At 43.2% G+C, this 22,083-nt stretch overlaps 1 protein-coding gene across 1 annotated transcript; it reads left to right on the top strand.

Annotated features, from left to right (window-relative positions):
* Window positions 1–4,134: 4,134 nt before the first annotated feature.
* TMEM221 (transmembrane protein 221) lies at window positions 4,135–19,756 on the top strand. The gene is made up of 3 exons (XM_077281033.1): window positions 4,135–5,245; window positions 6,699–6,784; window positions 18,086–19,756. The coding sequence occupies exons 1-3, from the start codon at window positions 4,959–4,961 to the stop codon at window positions 18,652–18,654; spliced, it is 942 nt and encodes a 313-aa protein (XP_077137148.1). The 5' UTR covers window positions 4,135–4,958; the 3' UTR covers window positions 18,655–19,756.
* Window positions 19,757–22,083: the final 2,327 nt, after the last annotated feature.

Below are 22,083 nucleotides of genomic sequence, written 5' to 3'. Positions count from 1 at the left end.
CAGTTTTCCATGAGTTTACTGTACCATGTAAACCTATGGAAAACAAAATCCGCAGTGCACATGCTGCGGAAAAAAACGTGCGAAAACGTAGCGTTGTTTATTCCGCAGCGGTTTACACCTGCTCCATAATAGGAACTCGCAAGTGGAATCAGCACAAAATCCACAAAAAATTTGTGGTAAATCCGCGGTAATTCCGTGGTAAATCCACAGTGCGGTTTATCTGCGGATTTACCAAAATCAGTCCGGAAAAATCTGCAGAGTAATCCGCAGCGTGTGCACATACCCTCAGGGCAAGACTTTTTCAATCAGATAATTTTTATTAAGAAAATTACACAATGACGTTTTTACAAAGAGATCAGTAGAACACAGATTTTCAATGTGTTAAATATGCTTATTTCGCACATTTATTTAATCAAGACTTTTTACCAGGTGCGTTACTCTTAAAGAAAAAATGTCATGATATTTTCATAAAAAATTTAGTGGTTTATTGAATTGTCCACAGAAAAACCACATTGCAGCAAAACATAAAAATAGAGGAAATAGTTACGAACAGATTGTCCATTTGTAAAATTCAGCGCTTGTTCCTCTTCGTTTCTGAGATGGAATAGAAGTCATATTTCTTTCATGGAGTAGAGTCATGAATACCAGCTGTTCCTTCCTTGTGTGACTTGTCTGATGTCCATGGAGAATGATGATGAAGGCAGGAGGTGACAGCTCCCACGTGACAAGCCCCCCACCCTCCTAAGAGACGTTATTTATATGTCCCACAGACCACGTGTTCCCTCTATATGGTGTTGACTTATACTCTGAGCTACATATACAGAAATAACTTTTGTAATGTCAGTGAGAGGCAATGTGCTTAGTACAGAATTGAGAATATGAATAATTCAATTAATAATTCATATTTAACACAATGCTACATGGTATCATTCTATATTATGGTTATTTATCTTTATTTTTTATTTTTATATAGCGCTAACATATTCCGCAGCGCTTTACAGGTTGCACACATTATCGTCGCTGTCCCCGTTGGGGCTCACAATCTAAAAAAATACAATGACATTGTTATCTTCTTCCAAAGATTAGGGTTTTTTTTTTATCCCATTCAAACAAATACATACAACCACTCTTCCCCCTAATAACACTCCAGAGAAATATGTATTCATACTTTTTTTTATTAAATGATGTATATATATTAGAATATCTACCATTCATTTATAATTAGTTTGCATGTGTAATGACCCTACCCATATCATTTAACCTGTGATGATCATTCCACAAGTGTTCATGAAACCAAAAAATTGCCATATGTTGTTGTTATTATCTATGAGGATTACTCCAGATGGCAGGTTTGGAACATTCATCCAGGGTCCCCAGATGTTGTCAAATTTCTGGATTTTTTTTCCTTTTTATATACCACTTTGCCAATGTTGTGCAATAAGTTTGTGCTTTGATACAATGTTCACGAAAGACCTATAGCCTTTGGGGATTCAACATTGACCAATTCTCACAAATATCTCAATATGCATATTTTGGGGTCTGCTTGGATTTGCACACCAAATACCCTTTTTATTAAAGAGAGTGTGTTTTTTTAGTAAGAACCCAATCTACTGCACTCCTAGAACATGTGTAACAAATGTGCCTCTCCAGTCCCACATCTTGGACAAAGATGCACCCAGGCCCCTTTTTCACTCTCCCACAACCTGCTTCCCTGGATGGAAGTCTCTTACAAATAAAGCCCTGTCTGATTGGAGGGAATGCAAATTTACCCTATTAAAAAAAAAACTATAAAAAATCACTAATTTACTTGTGCTTATATATAATAACCTGGGCAATTTGTAAAATGAATAATGAGATTCTAAAATTGTTTGCATATAGTGAATCAAGGTTACTGTGCAAATTACGCATATGAGGATGTGCTAGATACATTCCTGCACAGGGGTCTTCCGGGAAGTCACCTGTTGCCCTGTGGGGCAGTCCAAGCCTGTTCATATGCCATGTTCATTCACTTTCGTTTTTCTTCTCCATTTGGACCAGACCATCAATACATGTTTTAACCATGAATGAATGTAACGCAGAGACATCATTGTATCATTGCTTTTCCAGCACCTTCCCTACCTTTCCCCACCTCTGCACAGACCACATTGTGCTACAATTACCCATAGTGCACTAGACAGTAATAATACCTCTTGGTGCCTTAAAAAAAAATTCCCTTTTTATGCTGTACCCCCAAACAGTAAATTGCTTCTATTGTGCTTACACACAGTAATTTTGCAGCCCTATGCGCAAAGTAATAGTTTGCCTGTATCTCCATGCCTATTCATAGTAATAATGTCCCGTTGTGCCTCTTCATAGTAATATGCCCCCTTCTGTGCATCCCCATAGTAATAATGACCTCTTTACGCCAGGTAGTAATAGTGCCTCCATATATTAGTAATGCCACTACCGGTGCCTCTCTATTGTAATAGTGCACTTCTCTGTGCTTTTATATAGTCCTAGTGACCCCTTCTGTCCCTCCATATAGCGATAGTGCCCCATCTTTCATTCTATATCGTCATTTTTCCCCCTGTATTCTTTTCATACAGTAGTAATTCTCTTTTCCCAGCCAGTCCTCTCTGCGGTCAATACGTTGAAGTGACGTCATCACATCACTTGACAACCAGAGAGTGGTCCAGACTTCAATCAGCAGGCCAAAAGCATAAAGTAGCCTCGTGTCAGTGTTAGTAGTGGTGCAGGAAGCCAAAGACTCCCCTGCTCCGCCACAGTTTGTAACAGCGTGTGTCATTTAATAATAATAATAATAATAATTTTATTTATATAACGCCAACATATTCCGCAGCGCTTTACAAATTATGAAGGGGACTTGTACAGACAATAGACATTACAGCATAACAGAAATCACAGTTCAAAATGGATACCAAGAGGAATGAGGGCCCTGCTCGCAAGCTTACAATCTAATCTATCATTTAGTTGCAAATACTTTTAAAGTGGTGCAGGCCCCTTCCACTCCTGTCCCCATGCAGCCCACTGCCAGTAATGGTCCATCTGAATTGTCAGATAGGTGGTCAGAATTATATAACGCACTGAGATGAACACCTTTGCCAAAATTACATGACCAGGACAGATTTTTAACAATTGGAAGTCAACAATATGGATTACTTTTGATTTCTTTACACTCAAAACATATAGGAAACAGTATAAGGTTTTATTAAATAGAAATCTTTACTTGCTTAAGCAATGTTACTAAAAAGCAGATTTCTGAAATGATGTAGCATTAATGCTTCTTAAAATACAAAATGCTTGAGTTCCATTTATAATCACTGCTAATAGCTAATTCACTTTTACCACCCTTGAAGTGAACATAATCCACATCTTTGTCTGAAAAGCAGTGTGATGGATAGGTCAAAACAGGACTTTTGAAAAGAGAAGAAAAGATAGCAGATGGGTAGCTGACATGGAGTGCTGGCCTGCTACTCCATCTTCCTTTTGAATAGTCTATTCTATATCATCCAATCATTTCTACATAAAAGAGTATGTTTGTTTTTAAGAATTATAATTAGAAAATTATCCAGATGTCCTAAAAATTCTTTACTACTGTCAGTCAGAGGGTCATGTATATTCGAAAAAATGTATTTCTTTTGTGACACGTAGCAACATTGATAGAAGCTGTCAGAATTTAAAAATGTGGATCTGCATATAATAACCTACAACTTCAACACTTGAACAGGACTACATACTGCATATATACATACAGGACTGCATACATCATTTTGGGTGCGCATATTTGCTGTATAAAATTGTTACATATGTTCCAAAACATTTTTATATTAGTAAAAAATGCTAATAGAATTCTAGAAAGAAACTAGTTTCTGAAAATTAAACATACAAAATAACTTATTTCCCATTCAGAACGTTCTGAAATATTTATAAAATGAATTGAAAATGCTCCATGTCCCAATCAATGATAGCTTTAACCCCCCTGTCACCACAATGATTTCTAGTTAGGGAAGAGGTTAAAAAGACGGTTGAAATTCCCGCCCATGCCCCCTCCTTCTGTGCCTGGACCAAACAATTCAGAGATTCCTTCTTTTATCCTGTTGGAAACCCCAGAGTTTCCAAGATTCAGAGAAAGGAGGCAATCTTTTCAGAACGCTCTTTTTTTTGGTCCAAATTTTATTTATTTTTCTCTCTGTAAATGGTCAAACAATCCCAGGAGCTTATTTTCAGGAGACCAGCAAGAGATTAAAAGGCAGGTTCCTTGCAGGGAGTAAGGTAAAAATAAGGAATTGTGACTTATCTTGTAGAAGTTGATATGGTGGCATAGTATGTTTAACAACTTTCTGTATTTGGAGGGGCTTTTAGATGTTCCCAGACAATTTCTGATTGCAGGTGCAGAGATTTATAAGGCTTGATTTTATGTAGTGCAATTATTTAGTTATTTTATATGAAGCTATATAATTTGTGCACATTAGTTTTACCAAGGGTGTTATTCTGTAAGCAGATTGTCTTTTTTGTACTTTTATGTGTATAAGTTTTTTGACTCTTGCTTGAATCTGCTCTTGCAAATTATTTTTTTATTACACAAAAGTAGTCCTGATTTATGGTAATAGTGTGTACATGAAAGGTTAGAGAAGACTGCACTCCCGAATGACTGCTTGTATAGTGTAACAATATAAAGTTGCTCGGTATTTCATGCTGCTGCTGTGACATGGCATAGCAATGACTGGAAGACAGTTACTGTTGTCTATTTTACTATTCATTGATAATCTAATGTATTACACACTTCTTTTGTAAGAGGTATTGGCATTTTAGGGATTATCTTGCACTGTTTGATTGTTCTGCATATAGTATTGGTTTGCAGAATTTCCTTAGTTGTTTTAGCTGGTTGCTCTATTTGGTGGTAATAGGGAGAACACACTGTAAAGTAGATCCTAACACCCTTCAGCAAGGAGATCAAAATGCCTTCACACTACAGCCATCAGTCCATTATAGTCCTTGCACTTTTTGGCATTTTGGCGGCCATTATGGCCTCTCTTTCAGTCATCCTAATATTCCAAGTTCAAATGGCTACAAAACAAGGGGAGCTCACGGCGGGACTAGGCCCTGCAGCGGGTAGGATCCTACTGCCAGCTTCCGCAGTACTGGCTGCCTTGTGTCTTGCCCTCAATACCAGTTGCCTCTTGCTGTGTCTGCTCCACTCGTATTTCACTGCTGAGGTTTGTCGTGAGGACCCAGATTCCAGGAGGTGAGTACATTCATTCAGTAACATGTAAAATGCACTGGAAGACCTATTACAACCCTATTCTAATGATACATCAACAGTCTCCCAGCACTGTGGCCTCCATCAACCTCCTCCTTACATGTAGCTCACACTCTAACCATGCATTTCAATAACCTCCTGTTTGCCTCCATAGCCTCTGCTCCAGTTTTCAGATCCTCACTCTTTGTTCCTGAAAACAATGTCCCAACAAAGAACTGCTTTCAGCTTGTTAGGCTGACACATGACCATTAACACCTCACAGCCAAGAGTTGGGAATAGTCCCATCAAAACCTGTTTAAAAGGAAGTCAAACTCATTTCAAAAGTATGGCATATGCCCAGTTAATATAACTTCTAACAATCCATATTATACAATTAAATAATTTCTTACATTTCAAGATATTTATTTCTATTTTACTGGTAATGCAACTCACCAAGGTAATCTGTTGTGTGATGACTTAAAGGGGAGGTTTGACTTAAAAAAATCCATCCATGATATTTACTAAACAGTGGGGCAAATATGTTTGGGCAGGAATATATATAGTACCACAAAGAAAATACACAGCTGGATCTATGGAAATCGGAGTGTCACTTAGCAGTGAACAACTGGTGGTATACATTGATATGAAGTAGTGGCAGTTCCAGATGCAAATTGTAAGGAGAGAAAGCAAATCCAAAAGTGGACCTGAGTGGTCCAGGAGGGGAACTTATTTTCTGCATTTTCTATTAAGCTATTTGAAATTGCTCTTAAAAGGGAACCGGTCACCGGGTTTGGCCGATACGAGATACGGCCACTACTTTCAGGCTGTATATCTGCCCACAACCCGACCTGTAAGAGAAGAAAAATAACTTTTACAATACACACCTGCGAGGCGGTCCGGTCTGAGGGGTGTCGATGTTTTGGCCCGGCACCTCCCTTCATCTTACGATCATCGCCCTACTACTTGCTTTGTGTAGACGATGCTTCCCTACATTATCCACACAGTCTCCTCAGCATCGCGCTCCTTTGCAGGTATAGTATTGCAGTGCGCATGCGCCAGGGCTCTTTGACCTTTCCCAGCACCTGGAGTCCTTTTCTGGGTTTGTTTTCCACAGAGGGGTCAGAGTGGGAGCTATAGTCACAAAATTAGGAAATTTTTGCAAGGCAATTCTTTTTTTTTATATATTGGAGGTGAAAAGGAAAAAGAAAAAGCATTGTTTACAAAAGGTGCATATTGCCATTAAGCTTTGATTATAGTATGCCATTTATATAAAGGGCAATGTGGTAAGGCAATACGATTTTAAAGGCAATATACATCACATTGAGTCAGTTTGAGAAGTCACTACTGGAGACAGCTACTGCAACCACATGGCTTCAGGTAAAAGGGGACCTTTCAGTGTCACACCAAATCCATCATATCTCTTGAGGTCACATAATAATATATATTCTTCTCTATGTAGGTGTGAATGGTTTCTGATAGATAACCGGAGTATACGGCAATCAGCAGTCTGCCTCTTCTGCCTTGGGCTTTCACTGTACTTGGCAGGTAAGAATTTTTTCGTATACCTTAGTTCAGGGTAGGCAATTCATTTTCTTGAGGGGCCACATGAGAGGACCGTATGAGTTGTGGAAGACCGACTCAGTGAACTGAAATTACTTCTACTCAATATTAAATATAATTTTATATTGATATTAACTGTATAACCTAATATTGAGCAGAAACAAGCATTGTGACTCACTGCTTCTACTAATACATGTTACCATAGGTCTGATTGCAACATGTACAGTGAGTACAGAAAGTATTCAGACCCCTTTAAATTTTTCACTGTTTCATTGAGCCATTTGGGAAATTCAAAAAAGTTCATTGTTCTCATTAATGTACACTCTGCACCCCATCTTGACTGAAAAACCAAAAACAGAAATTTTTGCATATTTATTAAAAAAGAAAAATTTAAATATCACGGTCATAAGTATTCAGACCCTTTGCTCAGACACTCATATTTAAGTCACATGCTGTCCATTTCTTTTTGTGATCCTCCTTGAGATTGTTCTACTCCTTCAATGGAGGCCAGCTGTGTTTAATCAAACTGATAGGACTTGATTTGGAAAGGCACACACCTGTCTATAAGACCTCAAAGCTCACAGTGCATGTCAGACCAAATGAGAGTCAAGAGGTCAAAGGAACTGGCCAAGGAGCTCCGAGACAAAATTGTGTCAAGGCACAGATCAGGCCAAGGTTACAAAAGAATTTCTGCAGTACTCAAGGTTCTTAAGAGCACAGTAGCCTCCATAAGAAGAAGTTTGGGACCACCAGTGGCTGTCCAGCCAAACTGAGCAACCGTGGGAGAAGAGCCTTGGTGAGAGAGGTAAAGAAGAACCCCCAAGATCACTGTGGCTGAGATCCAGAGATGTAGTAGGGAGATAGTTGACTTTGTGGAACTTTCTCCTATCACTGCAGCCTTCCACCAGTCAGGGCCTTTATGGCAGTATGGCCCGACTGAAGCCTCTCCTCAGTGAAAGACATATGAAAGCCCGCATAGAGTTTGCTAAAAAACACATGAAGGACTCCCAGACTATGAAAAATCAGATTCTCTGGTCTGATGAGACAAAGATAGGTCTTTTTGATGATAATTCTAAGAGGTATGTGTGGAGAAAACCAGGCACTGCTGATCATCTGCCCAATACAATCCCAACAGTGAAACATGGTGGTGGCAGCATCATGCTATGGGGGTGTTTTTCAGCTGCAGAGATAGGAGGACTGGTTGTCATTGAAGGAAACATGAATGCGGCCAAGTAAAGATATATCCTAGATGAAAACCTTTTCCAGAGTACTCTGGACCTCATTCTTGGCCGAAGGTTCACCTTCCAACAAGACAATGACCCTAAGCACACAGCTAAAACAACAAAGGAGTAGCTTCAGAACAACTCTGTGACCATTCTTGACTGGCCCAGCCAGAGCCCTGACCAAACCCAATTGAGCATCTCTAGAGAGACCTGAAAATGGCTGTCCACCAACATTCACCATCCAATCTGACTGAACTGGAGAGGATCTGCAAGGAAGAATGGCAGAGGATCCACAAATCCAAGTGTGAAAAACTTGCTCCATCATTCCCAAGAAGACTCATGGCTGTAATAGCTCAAAAGGGTGCTTATACTCAATACTGAGCAAAGGGTCTGAATACTTATGACCATGTGATATTTCAGTTTTTCTTTTTAATAAATATGCAAAAATTTCTACATTTTTTATTCTCTTTCCCCTATGACGGCACCATGGAGAGAGGGGATCTGCCCCACAGGGACAGGAAACCTACAGATAAAAAGGCGGTACCTCATCAGTTGGTTTCCTGTCCCTGATGGGGAACCTACAGTCAGCATAACATACCTGTAGATCATTGTGGGATGCCAGGGGTCGACAAGTCCGATCCAGGCAGCGGGGGTCCCTGCCTAGGCTGGGGTGGTTTTTCTTCCCTGAAGCGCCACCACCGGGGTCAGTGGACCTTGTGGGTGTGCGGGGAGAGGCAGTGAAGAAAGGTCCAAGTCTGCCTCTCCTGAAATAATCACAAGCCCGGCGGATAGGTGACAGCGGTCGCCTTGGGGGTCCACCGCCGGGCCATCCATAGCGAGAATGCCGACGTCAGGGTGACGGCGGTGCCTTATGGGAATCGCCGCCGGACAATCCAGGGGAAGGTAATGCCGGTTACCTCACGGCGATCCCACCGGTCTCTCCAGGGACGCCAAGATGCCGGAAGTGAGTGGGGCGCTATGCACTACTGGGAAATCGGTAGTGCACATCCGCAGGGGCAATCTCGGGGTCAGCGCGGTGCATCACTGGGAAATCAGTGATCCTGGATGCCGCAGCACCGGAGGGCCCGGAAGAGGCTTTAAAAAGTGGCAGATTTGCAGAATCAGCGCTCAGAATCACTATGAGTGATCAGAAGCAACCGGAGGAGCAGATCCTGCGGGAGCAGTCCCCTCAGCAAAAGCACCGGCAGCAGCGTCAGCACCTTCAGCGACAACAGCAACAGGGAGAAGCTTCTTCCTAGCATCGCAGTGGTGGCAGCCATTCAGGATCTCAGCGCAGCAGAGGCTCTGGCAGAACCGGGGGGCCAAAAGTGGATCCAGCTGTGGAAATAATCCCTAGGCCAGAGCCGGTATCTATCTTTCAACAGCAGGGTAAGTGACCTTCGTTAAAGTCCACCCTTTAATTAGGGTCTGTTATCTCTTTCATAAGGAAAGAAATGTGTAGCAAAATCCAAACATAGGACATGTGCAATCTGCACAGAAGAGCTACCCACCACGTGGGGGAAAAGGCTCTGTGCTGCATGCATAGAACAGACAATTTGTGAAGAATCCCTGACATTTGCATCAGACATGAGAGGGCTAATTAAAAATCAGGTAGAAGATGCTCTCAAAAGGTCTTAAAAGTTCAAAGAAAAAAATGCAAATCCAGGCATAGGTCCCCTGAATCAAGTGTCAGCTAGGGAGAGAGCGACTTATCCAACTTAAGCAGTTCGCAATCTTCGCCTTCTTCCTCATCATCCTCAGAAGGGGGTTGCAGCTGCTTCCCGATCAAAGAGACAGACGCCCATGTGAAAGCCGTCAGAACAACCATGGGGCTAGTAAACTCGCAATCTAAGAGAACAGCCCAGGACTTAATGTTTAGTGGACTAGAACAAAAGGAAGCGAAGGTAATTTCCAATAAATGAAAAAAATCGAGTCCCTAATCAAAAGAGTGGAAGAGACCAGATAAAAAAGTTCTTCTAACCCCAAAGAGAAAGTACCCCTTTGATGACCCTGTATACTCTTTTTGGGGGAAAGCACCAAAACTGGATGTGGCGATAGCAAAAGCTTCCCAAAAATTTGCCCTACCTTTTGAAGACATGGGGACACTGAAAGACCCCATGGATAAAGATACAGAATTTTTTTTTAAAGGGCTCCTGGGAGGCAGTTGGTGTGTGTGTGGGGGGGAGGGGATTAAAACCAGTCATAGCCGCCACATGCACAGCCCGAGCCTTAATGGTATGGCTGGACCACTTGGAATCTCAACTGAAAGATAAATCCCCCAGAGAAAATTCTGGATTCAGTTTCTGTAATGAGAGGAGCAGCAGCGTTTCTAGCAAAGGCTTCTGTAAACTCAGTCAGGTTAGCGGCCAGGTCGGCTTCCTTTTCAAATGCTGCAAGGCGGGCCCTATGGCTCAAATGTTGGACAGAGGACCTGCAAACAAAATCAAAATTATGCTCCATTCTCTGTGAGGGAGAGTTCCTATTTGGTCCAACGTTAGATGATATTCTTAACAAGGCAGGAGATAAGAAAAAAAGCCTTTCCAGGGTTTCCCAGCCTGTCCTAGATGGCCCATTCGAAACCCCCGAAAGGCCAAAAGACTTGTTCGCAAACAGCCAAAACCGGAAAATAGAGGCTTTCTGCTCAATCGATCCCTGGGGGAGCCCAGTGGCTTTAGACGTCTTTACGATTCCCTGGAATTACCAGCTAGCTTACGCCTTCCCACCAATAGCCCTGATTCCCTTAGTACTGAGGAGAATTCAGGAGGACAACGCAAGCGTGATTGTAATAGCCCCCTTTTGGCCAAAGAGGACATGGTTTTCGTGGCTGAGGGTGGTGTCCATCTCAAACACTTGGGTTCTTCCGGACATCCCGAACTTGTTGTCCCAGGGGCCGGTGGTTCATCCGCAGGTAGAAAACTTGCATATGACAGCTTGGAATTTGAAAGGGAACTTCTGAGCAATAGGGGGTTCTCTTCAAACTTAGTCGCCACTCTACTTCAAAGTAGGAAACCTGTAACTATCAGGGCGTATGGGAGGGTTTGGAGAACATTTATTTCAGTCTCAGGTACCAACCTAGCCGGGGAAGTTCCAGTAAACAAAATCCTAGAGTTCCTAAAGAAGGGTTTGGAACAGGGCCTAGCCACAAGTACATTAAAAGTTCAAGCTGCAGCACTAGGGGCCTTGTACAACTGCGACCTGGCCGGGAACTGTTGGGTAGCAAGGTTTATTAAGGCCTCAAGTAGATCTAGACCCATTTCCCTTCATACTACTCCACCCTGGGACTTGAACTTAGTACTTACCGCTTTAACCAAAGCTCCCTTTGAACCTCTGTTGGTCAGAAGCCCCGCTAAAAATCATATCCCTCAAAACATCTCTACTCATAGCTTTAACCCCTTCCCGACATGTGACGGTATAGTACGTCACATGTCGGGACCCCCGCTTTGATGTGCGCTCCGGCGGTGAGCGCACATCAAAGTCGCGACATGTCAGCTGTTTTTTACAGCTGACATGTGCGCGCAATAGCGGCGGGTGAAATCGCGATCACCCGCCGCTATTAACTAGTTAAATGCCGCTGTCAAACGCAGACAGCGGCATTTAACTACCGCATCCGGCCGTGCGGCCGGATATGAGCGCATCGCCGACCCCTGTCACATGATCGGGGGTCGGCGATGCTCCTCCATTGTAACCATAGAGGTCCTTGAGACCTCTATGGTTACTGATTGCCGGTGGCTGTGAGCGCCCCCCTGTGGTCGGCGCTCACAGCACACCTGCATTTTAGCTACATAACAGCGATCTGATGATCGCTGTTATGTAGCAGAGCCGATCGGGCTGTGCCTGCTTCTAGCCTCCCATGGAGGCTATAGAAGCATGGCAAAAGTAAAAAAAAAAAGTTTTTAAAAATGTGAAAAAAATAAAAAAAAACATAAAAGTTTAAATCACCCCCCTTTCGCCCCAATCAAAATAAATCAATAAAAAAAAACAAAAAACCTACACATATTTGGTATCGCCGCGTTCAGAATCGCCCGATCTATCAACTAAAAAAAAGCATTAACCTGATCGCTAAATGGCGTAATGAGAAAAAAATTCGAAACGCCAGATTTACGTTTTTTTGGTCGCCACGACATTGCATTAAAATGCAATAACGGGCGATCAAAAAAACGTATCTACACCAAAATGCTATCATTAAAAACGCCAGCTTGGCACGCAAAAAATAAGCCCTCACCTGACCCCAGATCACGAAAAATGGAGACGCTACGAGTATCGGAAAATGGCGCAATTTTGTTTTGTTTTGTTTTTTGCAAAGTTTGGAATTTTTTTTCACCACTTAGGTGAAAAATAACCTAGTCATGTTAGGTGTCTATGAACTCGTAGTGACCTGGAGAATCATAATGGCAGGTCAGTTTTAGCATTTAGTGAACCTAGCAAAATAGGCAAGCAAAAAACAAGTGTGGGATTGCACTTTTTTTGCAATTTCACTGCACTTGGAATTTTTTTCCCGTTTTCTAGTACACGACATGCTAAAACCAATGATGTCGTTCAAAAGTACAACTCGTCCCGCAAAAAATAAGCCCTCACATGGCCAAATTGACGGAAAAATAAAAAAGTTATGGCTCTGGGAAGGAGGGGAGCGAAAAACGAAAACGGAAAAAGCTCCGGGGGTGAAGGGGTTAACATCAGCACGCAGTTAGCAATATACAAGCTTTATCAGCATACCCACCTTTCACACAGATACTGGACGATAGAGTTGCCCTTAAAACCGACCCAGTCTATCTTCCGAAAGTAGCATCGCAGTTCCACAGGGCGCAAGAAATCTCCTCGCGTTCCTTCTTCCCCAATGCCAAAAATAGGGGGGGGGGGGCAAGAAGCCCTAGACACGTTAGACGTGAGAAGATGCCTGATCCAGTATCTGGTAGCTACGAGGGAGCGTGGGAAGGTTAGGTCTCTTTTTGTATGCTTCCAGGGTCCAAGGAGAGGACAAAAAGCATCAAAAGCCACATTGGAAAGGTGGATAAGAGAAGCTATCATCCTATCATATTCCTCATGTAGGGCAGCCGTTCCGGAGGTCAGAGCCCATTCGACCAGAGCGGTGGCGACTTCCTGGGCAGAGAGAGCATCTACATTCTTTAACCATTATTGGCTAGACCTGGCCTCTTCAAATCTTACCTTTAGGAGAAGGGTTCTGGAGGCAGTAGTCTCCGCCCTAATGTACAATCTATGTAATTCTCTCTGTGGTGCAGTCATGGGGGAGAATGAAAATCGTAGTTACTTACCGATAACGGTATTTCTCTGATCCCATGACGGCACCCGTACATTCCCGCTCTTCACGTGTGGGTGTGCACACTGAAATTAGTCAGTCGATTGGACAAATATCCACGTGGTGCCTCTATTAAGTTTAAATTAATGTTAAATAATTTCTTGGTTAACCATTTAAATTGCAGTCTGAAGTTCTGTTGATGCTCTGTAAACCAACTGATGCGGGAGAGAGGTACCGCCTTTTTATCTGTAGGTTTCCTGTCCCTGTGGGGCAGATCCCCTCTCTCCGTGGTGCCGTCGTGGGATCAGAGAAATACCGTTATCGGTAAGTAACTACAATTTTTCAGTCAAGATGGGGTGCAGAGTTTACATTAATGAGAAAAAAAATGAACTTTTTTGAAATGACCTAATAGCTGCAATGAAACAGAGTGAAAAATGTAAAGGGGTCTGAATACTTTCCATACCCACTGTATCTTACCAGTAGCAGCAAATCAAAACCATATAGTTTAGTACCTTTCATAAATCATATGCTCCTATTCTGCTGTTCTTGTACCTTGATCAACAGCTCCACCTACATAGTATGATGTCCCCACAGCTCCCTGTAAAGTATGATGAATCTCATAGTCCCTCACAAACTGCCTCTAACACAGAATGATAGCTCCCCCCCTTCACAGAATGTGATGGCCCTCCCCACACATGGTATGATGGATTTCTCAGGCCTCCTATACACAGCATGATTCCCTATATACAGTTAGGTCCATATATATTTGGACAGAGACAACATTTTTCTCATTTTGGTTATAGACATTACCACAATTTAATTTTAAACAAAACAATTCAGATGCAGTTGAAGTTCAGACTTTTAGCTTTCATTTGAGGGTATCCATATTAAAATTGGATGAAGAGTTTAGGAGTTTCAGCTCCTTAACCTGTGCCACCCTGTTTTTTAAAGGGACCAAAAGTAATTGGACAATTGACTCCAAGGCTATTTCATGGACAGGTGTGGGCAATCCCTTCATTATGTCATTCTCAACTAAGCAGATAAAAGGCCTGGAGTTGATTTGAGGTGTGGTGCTTGCATTTGGAAGGTTTTCCTATGAAGTAAACATGCGGTCAAAAGTGCTCTCCATGAAGGTGAAACAAGCCATTCTTAAGCTGTGAAAACAGAGAAAAAACCCATCCGAGAAATTGCTACAATATTAGGAGTGGCAAAACGTACAGTTTGGTACATCCTGAGAAGGAAAGAAAGCACTGGTGATCTCATCAATGCAAAAAGACCTGGGCGCCCACGGAAGACAACAGTGGTGGGTGATCGCAGAATAATCTCCATGGTGAAGAGAAACCCCTTCACCCCTGGTCTCCGGTGTATAAGAAAGACATAGCTGAACTGGAGCGGGTGCAGAGAAGAGCGACCAAGGTTATTAGAGGACTGGGGGGTCTGCAATACCAAGATAGGTTATTACACTTGGGGCTATTTAGTTTGGAAAAACGAAGACTAAGGGGTGATCTTATTTTAATGTATAAATATATGAGGGGACAGTACAAAGACCTTTCTGATGATCTTTTTAATCATAGACCTGAGACAGGGACAAGGGGGCATCTTCTACGTCTGGAGGAAAGAAGGTTTAAGCATAATAACAGACGCGGATTCTTTACTGTAAGAGCAGTGAGACTATGGAACTCTCTGCCGTTTGATGTTGTAATGAGTGATTCATTAATTAAATTTAAGAGGGGACTGGATACCTTTCTGGAAAAGTATAGTGTTACAGGGTATATACACTAGATTCCTTGATAAGGCGTTGATCCAGGGAACTAGTCTGATTGCCGTATGTGGAGTCGGGAAGGAATTTTTTTCCCCATGGTGGAGTTACTCTTTGCCACATGGTTTTTTTTTGCCTTCCTCTGGATCAACATGTTGGGGCATGTTAGGTTAGGCTATGGGTTGAACTAGATGGACTTACAGTCTTCCTTCAACCTTAATAACTATGTAACTATGTAACAGCCAACCAAGTGACCAACACTCTCCCGGAGGTCGGCGTATCAATATCCAAATCTATCATAAAGAGAAGACTGCATGAAAGTAAATACAGAGGGTTCACTGCACGGTGCAAGCCACTCATAAGCATGAAGAATAAAAAGGCTAGACTGGACTTTGCTAAAAAAACATCTAAAAAAGCCAGCACAGTTCTGGAAGAACATTCTTTGGACAGATGAAACCATGATCAACCTCTACCAGAATGATGGAAAGAGAAATGTATGGCGAAGGCTTGGTGCAGCTCATGATCCAAAGCATACCACATCATCTGTAAAACACGGCGGAGGCAGTGTGATGGCTTGGGCATGCATGGCTGCCAGTGGCACTGGGTCACTAGTGTTTATTGATGATGTGACACGGGACAGAAGCAGCCAAATGAATTCTGAGGTATTCAGAGCCATACTGTGTGCTCAGATCCAGCCAAATGCAGCAAAACTGATTGGTCGTCGTTTCATACTACAGATGGACAATGGCCCAAAACATAAAGCCAAAGCAACCCAGGAGTCTATTAAAGCAAAGAAGTGGAATATTCTTGAATGGCCAAGTCAGTCACCTGATCTCAACCCAATTGAGCATGCATTTCACTTGTTAAAGACTAAACTTCAGACAGAAAGGCCCACAAACAAACAGCAACTGAAAACCACCGCAGTGAAGGCCTGGCAGAGCATCAAAAAGGAGGAAACACAGCGTCTGGTGATGTCCATGAGTTCAAGACTTCAGGCAGTCATTGCCAACAAAGGGTTTTCAACCAAGTACTAGAAATGAACATTTTATTTAAAATTATTGAATCTGTCCAATTACTTTTGGTCCCTTTAAAAACAGGGTGGCACATGTTAAGGAGCTGAAACTCCTAAACCCTTCATCCAATTTTAATGTGGATACCCTCAAATGAAAGCTGAAAGTCTGAACTTCAACTGCATCTGAATTGTTTTGTTTAAAATTCATTGTGGTAATGTCTATAACCAAAATTAGAAAAATGTTGTCTCTGTCCAAATATATATGGACCTAACTGTATAGCCTGAGCCCCCCACCGATCCCCCTCCTTGTATACAAGTATGAGCCACACACACACACACACACAGTCCCCCATATATACAGTGAGAGACCCCACACACAGCCTACACTATGTGTAGTAGGAGTCCACACACAGCTCCCTTATACATAGTAGGAGCCCATCCACACAAATACTTACCTCGCTCCTATTCCTCCGGCACTCAGCTCCGGGCTTTGCTGTGTGCAGTAAGGCTCCGCATAGCAGACCTGATGTAATGATGACATCAAGTCTTCTGTTCTCTCAGTCAGACATGCTGAATGGTCGAAGGAGGAGCTGGCAGCTTCTACTTCCACCACTGTATTCACAGCTATCTGCATCTTGAGGTTGCAGATGGCAGTGACATCAGGATGCAGGCAGGAAATAGCCTAGACCACAGTTTGTAGCTCTGCAGCTGGCTTGGTGCATGATGGCCAGAGGGCTGCCCTTTGTCCAGGTCTGCCTTAATTTGCACCCATCCATAAGACATTAGATTGTCCATGGTTATAGCTTATAAACTGACACACTATCAAAGGGAACCTGTTAGGAAAATCATTGAACGGTTTGTTTTGCAGCCATGGGTTTCAGAGAAAACACACTTTAAAAAAACTGGCCGGTGACCGTGACTAGGATGATTTGTCCAAGACAGTTCTCCAGCGGACTCCTTGCACTCGGCTCCCTGAAACTGACAGGACTCTCATTATGTATCTGTATATTGAGAGACCTGATAGTCAAGGAACAAGGAAGGCAAGGAACATAGAAGCCACCAGAGAACGGCCTCAGACTAATCATGGGAGCCATATAATCACTAGTTAGCCAAAATGTTCATTTTTCTTACCCCACAGTAAAAGACAGTGTCAGATACAGGCTGTCTGGTTCCTTTTAAATAAGACCTGAGCATGCAGCAAACAAAATGCATACTCACTAAAATCTGTGCAAATCGATTATTATGACTCATTCCATTGGCAAGGACAGTGGTGAGATTACCACTAGTGATGAACTAATATGCTCGTTACTCGAGATTTCGAGCATGCTTGGGGATCCTCCGAGTATTTTTTAGTGCTCGGAGATTTAGTTTTTATTGCCGCAGCTGAATGTTTTACATCTGTTAGTCAGCATAAGTACATGTGGGGATTCCCTAGCAACCAGGCAACCCCCACATGTACTTATGCTGGCTAACAGATGTAAATCACTCAGCTGCGGCAATAAAAACTAAATTTCCAAGAACTAAAAAAAAATACTCAGAGGACACCTGAGCGTGCTCGGGAAATCTCCAGTAACAAGTAAATTCGATCACCAATTACCACTTCTTACCTGCACATGTTCCTCATCAGAGATAGAGACAGACTGTTTGTGCTCCTGGGCGGCCTGTGGGCAAGTCTCTTCTTGGTTTCTCTGGCCTTGAGCACTAAGAGAAGACTCTGCCTACAGTCCCAACCTGGAGAATGGGCATATATCATTAACTGAAAACTTCTAACCATGATTACACAAAACGGATTTCTTCACCCCAGGTATCATTTTAATCAGTTTAATGCTGCCAACCTGACAATACCTGTAGGTTACTTAAAATCCTGCTGACGGGTTTCCTTTAATTCATTATATGCCTCAAAGACTGGAGGGTTAAACAGACTTCAGTGTGTTTCCATTAGCCATTTATCACAGGAAGCATTTTTAAAGCTAATGTAACTATGCATATCCTCCATATTAATGCAAGTAACATTGTGACCTTTTTATTCTCTCTACAGCACTCTCACTCTACATGTTAATCCTGTTTGAAATAGAAACAGGAATAGCTAGTTCCTGTATTCTCAGTATGGGCTCCATTTTTATGATAGTCACTGTGGCTCATACACTACACAAAGCCTCACAGGTTACCTGCCAAAACCACGACCAGGCAGCAAGTACACTGTATGAAAATGATTCAGCCCATGAAGCAGACCTTAATGATTCTACACCCTCGTCAGACCTCCATGATAAAGAAATGACACCAGTGCGGCCACATCCGGAGATCCACCGTGAATTTTCCTATCCTCCATTTGTACAGCAGCAGCAACAACAACAACAGCAGCAACACAAACCACAAACACTTTCTCCACTATTTAACAATGCACATTGTGTAGTGAAGCAGAGCGAGAGTATGTGCAACAGCAACAGGGATGAGCGCTACAACATTCCCAGAATGCAACGTACGCTTTCTGTAGAGTCTGGACTCACGCAGCCGAACACTAGATCCTGGAATGGCGGAACGCAAGAGATGAGAACTATGATATTAAGGAAACCAGGAGTGATTGGGAAGGACTCCACACTAGTATGATCTCTCTATACCACCGTCAGAAGAGTGCAAAACATACTAAACTTGAAGCGGATATGATCAAACTATTGCAGAAGGAAGAATACTCACGAAATATAGTCTAAGACTATGAAGATGTTCAACCAAAGACGTCACTGAAGTTCTTACAGTGAGGGGCTTTTGTAAGATTCTATTCCCTATTGGAACTATGAAGACCATTATAAAATTACAAAGAAACAAATACTCCAAACCAATAATGTCTACTCTATACCGGTAAATTCCCCAGACACAGATCGTCGTATGCCAGACGACCACCATCTACCCCCATATAAAAGGACAGCTCGGCAGGACAAGCGCTACTGTACTCCACGAGAGAGCCGCTGCCAGACTCTTGTAGCGGGCTTATCCTCTGGAGGACAAAAGAAATCGGCCACTGGAAATACAACTTGTCACATCCTTCTCTCACCTGACATCAGTCAGTTAAGAGTAAGAAGGCCTCCCGAGAAACATTACTTGTCCGAATCTGCAGATATAGGGGGATTCGGACTACTTTAGCCCAACATGTATTTGGGCCTTAAAATTTCAGCTTTCAGGGTCTTACTTTTTAAAAGTGTAGGTGGAATATTACTAGTCTTTGTTATTACAAGCAGAGACATGATGCAGTGATATTGATAGGAAACTAAAAACACTGCCATTGTCCTCATACTGCCAGGAAACCTGCCAGACCTGCATACATATTAGATCGCTTCTGGCCAAAAGATGCTTTGACCTATTGTTCGGCCAACAACCATCTTTCCTCATACACAGGAACATGCTGAGCACCTGTGCGCTCTATGAAAAAGCTAATAACAGACATCTCTGACAGCGGCTTATGTCAGGGAGAACAAAGCATTAGTAGTAGTGATGGGCGAACGTGCTTGGATAACACCTGAGCATGCTCGGATAAGATGAGTATCTTGGGTGTGCTCGTATAATATGTTCGCCTCCCCGTGGCTGAATGATTTGCCATTGTTAGGGAATCCCCACGTGTTCAGGCTGTCTAACAAAGAGGCAATCCCTGCATGTATTAGGGTACCGTCTCACAGTGGCACTTGGTCGCTACGACGGCACGATCCGTGACGTTCCAGCGATATACGTACGATCTCGCTGTGTCTGACACGCTACTGCGATCAGGGACCCCGCTGAGAATCGTACGTCGTAGCAGATCGTTTGAAACTTTATTTCGTCGCTGGATCTCCCGCTGTCATCGCTGGATCGGTGTGTGTGACACCGATCCAGCGATGCATTCGCTTGTAACCAGGGAAAACATCAGGTTACTAAGCGCAGGGCCGCGCTTAGTAACCCGATGTTTACCCTGGTTACCATTGTAGATGTAAAAAAACAAACAAACAGTACATACTCACATTCCGGTGTCTGTCACACGTCCCCTGCCGTCCGCTTCCCGCACTGACTGAGCGCCGGCCGTAAAGTAAAAGCAGAGCACAGCGGTGACGTCACCACTGTGCTTTACGGCCGGCACTGACACAGTCAGTGCGGGAAGCAGACGGCGGGGGACGTGTGACAGACACCGGAATGTAAGCATGTACTGTTTTTTTTTTTTTTTTTTTTTAACATTTACAATGGTAACCAGGGTAAACATCGGGTTACTAAGTGCGGCTCTGCGCTTAGTAACCGATGTTTACCCTGGTTACCCGAGGACCTCGGCATCGTTGGTCGCTGGAGAGCTCTCTGTGTGACAGCTCTCCAGCAACCACACAACGACTTACCAACGATCACGGCCAGGTCGCATCGCTGGTCGTGATCGTTGGTAAATCGTTTTGTGTAACGGTACCCTTAGTGCTGTCTAACAAACGCTAATCATGCAACCATGGGGACACGTACATATTATCTGAGAACTTTCACCCATCACCAATCAGCAGTTTGAAATCTGACGTGCCTGATCAACATTTAGCCAAGAGAGTTAGCCAACGCCCCATAAACATTATTGCAGATATCGGCGGCCAACAATAGTCTAATGTGTATGGGGCTTTGAGATGTACAAATGAATTGGATCTTGAATATGTGTATCTCTGAACACAACACATCAGTTTACAAGGGTTTTGACATTAATAAGTGCAGCACATTCTAGTACAATGGACCTGTCACCACTTCATAAACTTTTACTCACCAAACAAATGAACCCATTCCACTCCCTATTAAGAAAAATATGAAGCCGGAATAAGACTAACACCTTAATGACCGCTAATATATCTCAGGTCAGTAAAAAGACGTGAGAGAATAGCATCGCCTTACAGGTGACAATCCAGCAGCTGTCTGTTGTACACTACAGCTAACATGCTGCATCAGCCATGATCAGTGTTGGCACTGTCTATATCTGTTTAACCCCTTAGATGCTGCTGTCAAAATGGACTATAAATGGTTAACAGAATGTGGGGGCTTCCAACCTAACCTCATCGGCACGCAGAGATCATGATTGTATGGTCCTGATGTTTGCCATGGCAATTCACAGTCAAATAGCGGTCTTAAGGTACCGTCACACTAGGCGATATCGCCAGCAATCCGTGACGTTGCAGCGACCTGGATGGCGATATCGCTGTATTTGACCCGCAGCAGCGATCTGGATCCCGCTGTGAAATTGCTGGTCGCTGCTAGAAGGTCTGCACATTATTTGGTCGCTAGGTCGCCGTGTATCGCCGTGTTTGACAGCAAAAGCGACGATACCAGCGATATTTTACACTGGTAACCAGGGTAAACATCGGGTTACTAAGCGCAGGGCCGCGCTTAGTAACCCGATGTTTACCCTGGTTACCAGCGTAAAAGTTAAAAAAAACAAACAGTACATACTCACCTGCGCGTCCCCCAGCGTCTGCTTCCTGACACTGACTGAGCGCCGGCACTAAACTGAAAGTGAAAGCAACAGCGGTGACGTCACCGCTCTGCTGTTAGGGCCGGAGCTCAGTCAGCGTCAGGATGCAGAGGCTGGGGGACGCGCAGGTGAGCATGTACTGTTTGTTTTTTTAACTTTTACGCTGGTAACCAGGGTAAACATCGGGTTACTAAGCGCGGCCCTGCGCTTAGCAACCCGATGTTTACCCTGGTTACCCGGGGACCTCGGCATCGCTGGTCGCTGGAGAGCGGTCTGTGTGACAGCTCTCCAGCGACCACACAGCGACGCTGCAGCGATCGGCATTGCTGTCGCTATCGCTGCAGCGTCGCTTAGTGTGATGGTACCTTTAGGCTCTGCTGGCTATAACAGCCTGGTCAGAAGTTAACGACATTTAGGTGGTAAAAAAAACAAACAAACATACACTTTTCTGTTTGTTATGCCACTTTGCATTAATTCCTGAAAATCACCTGAAGGGTTAATAAACTACCTGACAGCAGTTTTCAATATGCTGAGGGGTGCAGTTTTTAAAATGGGATCACTTTTGGGGGTTTTCCAATATATAGGAA

Source organism: Ranitomeya variabilis, chromosome 1 (genome assembly GCF_051348905.1).
Source record: "Ranitomeya variabilis isolate aRanVar5 chromosome 1, aRanVar5.hap1, whole genome shotgun sequence".
NCBI classification, from domain to species: Eukaryota; Metazoa; Chordata; class Amphibia; order Anura; family Dendrobatidae; genus Ranitomeya; species Ranitomeya variabilis.
This window is presented reverse-complemented; position numbering and strand designations above follow the sequence as displayed.